We start from the raw sequence: 7,570 nt of genomic DNA on the forward strand, positions 1-7,570 counted from the left end.
CCCACTTCCTTCCCCCTCCTTCATCCCCACTTCCTTCCCCATCTCTTCTCCCTTCCTCCTCTCTTTCTCCTTCTCTCCTCCCCAGGCCTTCCCTCCTCTCCATCTTCTTCCCTGACTTCCTTGTCTCCTTCCTTTCCTCTTTCCTCCCTCCACCTGCACCCAGCAAATGGGGTCTTAAAGGAAGTTTGGTTCCAGTTGTACAGGTGACAGTGTCTTCTTAACATGTTAATAGTCACGATTAGCTTTTAAGCACTCATTTCTGGATCATTTCTAAGTGGGTCGCCACATCTGTGGGTAAGTCAGGTAAAGATTGTCACCTGACTTCAGTGGTGATCAGTGTGGCTGAGGTACTGATGCCTGCATTTCTGTCCCGCAGTTCCCACCCCGCTGTGTGAAGTGTGGCTGTGCCAGCCCTCCTAATCGTGAAGACAGAGACCGGACAGCCGGCTTCAGCCTACTGGTAAGTAGTTGATGGCTTTTGGAGGCCATAGGGAAAGTATATTAAGAGTGATGGTCTAGACATTCAAGGCTTTGCTCTCAACTCCCATATCTGACTGGGAGATACATAGCATGTCACACCCGGTCCCATCCTTAGATGTGCTAGAGCCCTCTGCAGCACCCAGAGACATTGACTCCAGGAAAACCATCTGTCAGATAGCCAGTCTCTGTCCCCCTTTACCAGCTGTTTCTGTTGGTGAGAAGTCCTTTCTCAGGCCCCCTCAGGAAAGTCTGTCTGCAGTTCCTCTCTGCCAGTTGGCTCCCAGACCAGAAAAGTAGCCTAAGCTCTCTTCCTACAAGGTGGCTTGCTATGTGTTTGGGGGCAGTAGGAAGGAGCAGAGGAGTGAGGGTCTGGGATAGACAGGGTTCCAGCTGAGTAAATGCTGCCCATGAGATCTCATGCAGGTTAGGTGGCCTCTCAGTGGATGTCTGAACATGAAGACAGTAGCATCCACCCATAGAGAGGCCTGGGTATAAAAATCATGATAGAGAATAGAAGTTGCTGGGACCCACAATCTCATTTTGCCAAAGAATCACATGCTTAAGGTAACAAGACCTCCCTATGGGCGCCTATGGAACCCAGATCACCTTCCCTCTGTCTGGCATGGCTAGAAGAATATGAAGAGGGGAGGGAATCCTGTAACCCTTCCTCAGATCCAAGAATTTATTGGAATGACTCTAAAACCACATCAGAAATGCTTTGTTTGCAATCATGGTTTCACTATAAAGGCTCAAAGTCAGGGATAGCTGGTGGAAGAGATGCACATGCGGGATCTAATGTGGATCATTGCTCCCAACATGTGGCCCTGGTCACCAAGCCCCAGTATACAGAGCTGTTTCCTGAATCAGGGAGCTTTAAGGCAGAGGTGTGGATCATTTGTCCTCTGATGGAACTCAGTCTTTAGGGGTGGGGGAACGGTTTGAGGCTGGGTGGGAGAGAGAACAAGAGTGTGAGTATGAGAATGTGTGCATGCATGTTTATGGCACGGAACAGGAATCCTCCACTCCTCATCATCAAGGTCTAGCCTTTCTGGGTGGCCAGACTCTCCCTGGACGCTGTCTGAGGAAACACAGGACCCACCTATTTTAGAACAAACTTGGGTTTCCTTGAAAGGAGCTCACGACGAGTCACAAAAAGTTCTATCTTGTAAAAGGAACATTTAGCAAGTTCCAAAGGAGTTTTGAAGCTTGGTACAGAAACTGAAGCAGCATCTCTGGAGCTCACTCCCACCATGCCTGGCCCCGAGATCTAACTTAACAGCCCCTGTGCTCTCTGGGATGATGTGCCATTTCCCTTGCCGCGCTCCTTGTGTTAATAGAGCTCAAGGCTGAATTGGCTTCTTGAGCTAAAACACTTCACTATGGTTATCTAGTGTGCACCTGCTTACGGATGAACCCAGCCTCTCCTCCTGAAGAGAGGCTGTTCCTCTTAATGACAGTAGATTGCACCCCCTCAGTGGCACCTAGTAAGACTAACGACGAAGACTTGATTACAGATGCCACGAACCAGGCCCTGTCTTAAGTATATATGCGCACACACATGCACACACACTTTGCTATCCTTTAACTGTTGCTCGGTGCAGTTAGGTGAGTTGGCCAAAGACCACACAGCTTCTAAGTGGTAGTGCTGAGATTTGAACCCCAGGTGGTTTGTGTTTCAGCGTTGCTGCCTTACCCACGAAGCCATCTGCAGGTAACTAGTCACCACCAGCACTGTGGACAGGAATTGCAGAAAGGATGCCTCACGTCACAGAATCCCCGTTCCACGGGGACAGAGTTAGCCATCCTTATGGAAGCACATATAGAACCATGGCCAGAGTCGCAGCTAGGCAGCTATGGACCAGTGCCTTTCTGTTAAACAGAATGGACTGAAGTCAGGAGGGTTCGGGACCAGCTGTGCTAGACCACACCATCCCAGGCCCAGGGATGCAGAAAGCTTGGTGCTTCTGGAACTGGTGGTTTAGATGACACACAAGGATGTGTGTCAGGAAATAGGTAGTTCATATATCCATGATCATACCAGGGCACGCAACAAGGTGAGGCTGCTTGGTTCTATTTCAAAAACACCCAAGGTTCAGGGCTTTGAAGTGCTGTGGGGATTGCATTGGTACAGTGGTACCAGGGAGAGCAGTGGCAGTTAAGTGGGGAGGAGTCATGGGAGGACTCCCAGCTTAGATGGGATGTATCCTCTGCACCTGTCTTCCTGTTCCTTCTTACCCCAAAGGTCCAGGGATGATCTAGATGGGAACAGAGTGGAGGCACAGTGTTCAGCACTGGCTCCCAGGGATGGGGAGCAGGCAGTTCCCTTCCCCCATGATACCCGGATCCTGCATCCTTCTGTGTCTTCTACATGGATCTGTCTGCCTCCAACTTTCACAACCATGAATGGTCTGGGCTGGAAGGGAGCCCAGTGGTCATTCTGCTCACCCCTCAATGAGCAATAAGATGAGGCAGAAAGGGAAAGAGACCCACTGAACACACGCAGGTGTCAAGGGACAGAGCTGTTCAAAGTATAGGACTGCCTCCAGTCCAGACCTGCTCACCTGAAATGGCCCCCAGCTACAGGCCTCTCTCTCTCCATACATAAGGCCTGAACAGCACAGGTCCAACATGAGGTCATAAACTTATTTAAAACACTCTTGAGTTTTGGTTTAGGGTATTGTTGTTGTTTGTTTTTTTTTTGTACTTTTTGCTGTAACTCAATTGTGAGATTCTCAAGCTTGAACTTTGTAGATGACCTTGGCTTAGAGAAGCCCAAGGGCAGGTATACTTCCCTAACTTAGATGGAAGGGACAAACCCATGTTTGAATGTCCCCAAGTACTCCTCATTTGACTTGCACACTGCCAAATCTGTTTTTAGAACTTTAAGAGCTTTTTCCTCCTCCCTTCCTCCTCCTCCCCCTCTTCTTCCTCCTCTTCATTCTTTCCTGACCCCCAGTCTCTCATCCTCCATCTTTTGTTGCCAAACATCTGCTCAGTAGAACCATCAGATGGTGCCTGTTGCAGGGCTTTTGAAGACAGAGTCTCATGTAGCACAGGCTGGACTTGAACTCTGTATGTAGCCAATGATGACTTTGATTCCTGAGACTCCTGTTTCTAGCTCCTGAATACTGGGATTATAGGTATGTGCCACCACACCCTGTTCTATGTGGTGTGGAGCATGCTAGGCAAGGACTCTGCCAACTGAGCTACTTCCCCTGTTCCTGGCAGTAGTGTTCTTTTGTGAATTTCTGGACCACAGCTTTTGAGGAGGCCTACATAAAGAAAAGGGTATTTATATAATTTTGGATGCCGGGCACAGACGTCAGACATGGCCTGGATGTGCTAGACAAGTACTTTTCACTATTAACTACACCCCGGCCCATTATAGCCCACTATATCATTTTACTAAAGTACCCATGGGTATCCGGATAGCTCATGCCTGACTCTATAAGTACTCAACACAGAAAGCCTCAGAAAGGTTTGCAGGCCATATTTATTCTCCACCTACGAAGTCTCCTCTGACATCCCAGTGGAATCAATTAAACTGGACACTTGTTGGCACAGAACCTGATGGTGCATTAGCAGCCCCTATGGGTCATCATCCCAGGAGGTGACCTGCCTTCTCACTTGGAAACAGCCACAGGACATGATGAATCACACCACCCTTTGCCTTAGTAAGCAGTTGGCCCACTAGGAGCTCACCCTGTCCGTCTTCTACAGGGTTCCAGGAGTGGATTGAAGCCTTAGCAGGACCATGAGCGAGGACACGGTCCCCGAGGCCGCCTCCCCGCCACCCTCTCAGGGGCAGCACTACTTTGACCGATTCTCTGAAGATGACCCTGAGTACTTGCGACTTCGCAACCGTGCAGCTGACCTGCGACAGGACTTCAACCTGATGGAGCAGAAGAAGCGGGTCACCATGATCCTGCAGAGCCCTGTGAGTGAGTGGGGCAGGGAGGGCTGGTTTCCCAGAGACTCAAAAGACTGGTGGCTCTGGCTCCCCATCCCTCCCTCAGGGTCTTGGCAGTTTAGGCTTGCTGAATAAGATGGGTCTGGCCATGTGGGTATTTGGTTCCCTCCCTGTCTTAGGGTTGTACTGCTGTGAACAGACACCATGACAAAGGCAACTCTTACAAGGACAACATTTTAATTGGGGCTGGCTTACAGGTTCAGAGGTTCAGTCCATTATCAAGGTGGGAACATGGCAGCATTCCAGGCAACCATGGTGCAGGAGGAGCTGAGAGTTCTACATCTTCATGTGAAGGCTGCTAGCAGAGTACTCACTAGGATGAGGGTCTTAAAGCCCACACCCACAGTGACACACCTACTTCAACAAGGCCACACCTACTCTAACAGGACCACACCCTCTAATAGTGCCACTCCCCATATACAAACCATCACACTCCCTAATCATTGGTCAAGGGCAAGGCTGGGAATGTGCATAAATTCTGGTTCAGAAAGTGGCAGAGAGACACACCCTCCCTGACCTGGTTTCCTATGCCACATCTGGGCTTGGGTTTTCAGTCCTCTTTTCCTGCAACAGAAAACAGATAGGACCATGTGATCTGGAGGATGGGTTGTCATGGGGCTGGCCTAGGGTTCCCTTTGCTGGGTAGCATGGAGTATCCTGCTTACTGTAGAGCCAGTAGCATCTGAATGTCCAGCCAGGGTTGAGGAAGGGGAATAAGAGAAGCCATGGGACAGGGGCCAGCCTGACCTAGATGCTCCTGAGTCTCCAGACCAGGGTGGGTTTGTGCCTGTCTTGCAGGACCTCAGAGCTTGTTCCCAGGCAGGGAGTCCACTGAAAAGATGGATGGCTGAGGGGTAAGAGTGCTGCTGGCCCTTGGGTAGGGAAGAAGAACAAGGGAGAGAGGTGAGGAAGAGAAGGGGGATAGCACTTGGGGGTCTGCAGAACACAGGCTGGGAAGCCCAGGAAGGAAAGTGACTTCCCTGGGGCCTTTTGGAACAGGGTATTCCATGGTCTATGGGCAATTTTCACCAGGAACACACAGACTGGTCAGAAGGACAGACAGGAATGAGACTCAGGCCTTCCTGGCACACGTCAGAGGCCTGGGGAAGACAGCAGCTACTTAAAGGCCTTAGGGTCAGGTAACCCCTAACTGACCCTTAGGGTCAGGTAACCCCTAACTGACCCTTAGGGTCAGGTAAACCCTAACTGACCCTTAGGGTAAGGTAGTTCCCAGAGGGAGGGGAGGCAGAATAGAGCATCTCCAGCCATGATTAGTGAGTAAGGCAGGATATGGGGATGCAGGACCCTGGTTCTTTACTGCTGTTCATAGGCATCTTTATAGTTCCCTGTTCCTCTCATGCTTCCTCTTGTCACTTGCCCAGCAAGATAAGAAATCCAGCTTGAAGTAGGATGAAAACCTGAGCTCAGCGTAGTACATCACAGTGGCAGGCACTGCAGAGGTCCTCCTTCTCCCTCTCTTCCTAGCCAATCAGTAGGAATACAGATGTGTGAGAAGAGCCCTGAGTGTGCTACCAGGGAGGGAGGGGGCATACTTTCTCATTCGATTAATTCCTTCTAAAGGGAAGTCCTGCCATGACTGGTATAGCCTTGGCTCAGATAGGAGGGCGCTGGAATTGGGACTAACCCCACAAAAAAAGGGCGGCTCCAGGTTCTTTAACAGAGTCTTCTTGAATACCTACCTACCCAGCAGTGTGCAGAGGCCTCTGGGACCCCAGTGAGCCTGTGTCTGGGGATCCCTCAGGGTCCTTGGCCTTTACTGAAGAGCTAGAAGAGCAACCCCCTGGATACTTGCAGGAGCAGTCCTCCTGTGAAGGAGCTGCTGGAGGGAGTGGGTGGAGATCACCCCTGCAGAGCTCAGGGACCAGCTCCTCCGGGTTTGCTGTGCTCTCAGCTCCTAGGGACCTTCAGGGTCCTTAGTTCTCCTGCAAGGAGCTGGGCACCAATCTCTGGGGACCTGTAGGGCCTTGCCCTCTTGTGAGGGCCTGCTGGGCGCTTGGTCCTCCGTGAGGAACAGGGCACCAACCTATTGGCCTGCTGCAGTCTTTCAGGGAGGAGCTGGAAGGCCTCATCCAGGAGCAGATGAAGAAGGGCAACAACTCCTCCAACATCTGGGCCCTCCGACAGATCGCGGACTTCATGGCCAGCACCTCCCACGCCGTCTTCCCAGCTTCTTCCATGAGTATGTGGGTGCCTGGGTGTCTGCCAGGAGCAGAGGAAGAGGCTGTGGTAGGGACAGGATGAGAAAGCACCGGAAGCAGCTTGGTTGCTAGGCATTAGCCAAGCTGCAGTTGCATTAGCAGGCCTGGGCAGAGAGATGCCTGGCTCTGCTTCTGATGTTACTGTGAATTAAAGACCCATAGGAGAATTGCTCATGCTGCCAGGGATGGGAAGGGTGGGGGTGACTTCAGGGCATGAGAAGAGGTGAGTGGAGCCAGGAGACCAGCCAGAGTGACTACGTGTGGGCTCCCTTCCCAGACTGCAGTTCTGCCCACAGCCCGGAAGCTGCATATGACTCAGATGTATAGGGTGATGACCACAACTGAGGAAGCACTTGAGAGAGGGAAGCCAAAACCCACTCCCAAATCACTCTTAGCAGTATTTTGACGCATCTTTCCAACTCTTTTGGTTTAATATAAATAGGTTATTGAAAGCAAGAATAAGACATATATTTTAATGGTATATCAACTAAATTTTTGCATCCTAAGTAGGGTTCTGCAATAATTTTTGTGGATGCATGCTGACGAATCCATCATTCCTTACTGGAGTTTCAGATTGTGTTCATCTCTTTACCGTTTACTATTATGGATCACAGTGTGGTAGGCCTCCTGGTAAATAAATTTAATGCCTTGCACACAACTGTCTTCTAAGAATAAATTATAATAAGAAAACAGTGAAATGATTGAACTGTCTTTTGAAGATAAGTTATAATAAGAAAATGGTGAAATGATTGGACTGTCTTCTGAAGATAAATTGTAAGAATGGCTGGAAGAATGCAAATAGGAGCTAGGAGGCATTATGCATAATGCAGATTCTGTCCCTTCACCATCCGGGAGAAAGAGATTTGCCAACCTTGCTCTCGACAGAGTGTTGTGGGTGTGG

General features: G+C 50.1%; 1 protein-coding gene across 3 annotated transcripts in view; it reads left to right on the plus strand.

Moving 5' to 3' along the window:
- Positions 1–7,570, plus strand: part of Add2 (adducin 2) — a 99,954-nt gene that overhangs the window by 54,945 nt on the left and 37,439 nt on the right. For all 3 annotated transcript variants that reach the window (XM_031382408.1, XM_031382409.1, XM_031382410.1), the window contains exons 2-4: positions 377–460; positions 4,201–4,417; positions 6,512–6,650. In XM_031382408.1, the coding sequence (XP_031238268.1) occupies positions 4,235–4,417; positions 6,512–6,650 (322 nt within the window). In that variant the 5' untranslated portion in view covers positions 377–460; positions 4,201–4,234. The remainder of the gene's footprint in view (positions 1–376; positions 461–4,200; positions 4,418–6,511; positions 6,651–7,570) is intronic.

Source organism: Mastomys coucha, unplaced genomic scaffold (genome assembly GCF_008632895.1).
Source record: "Mastomys coucha isolate ucsf_1 unplaced genomic scaffold, UCSF_Mcou_1 pScaffold20, whole genome shotgun sequence".
Taxonomy (NCBI): Eukaryota; Metazoa; Chordata; class Mammalia; order Rodentia; family Muridae; genus Mastomys; species Mastomys coucha.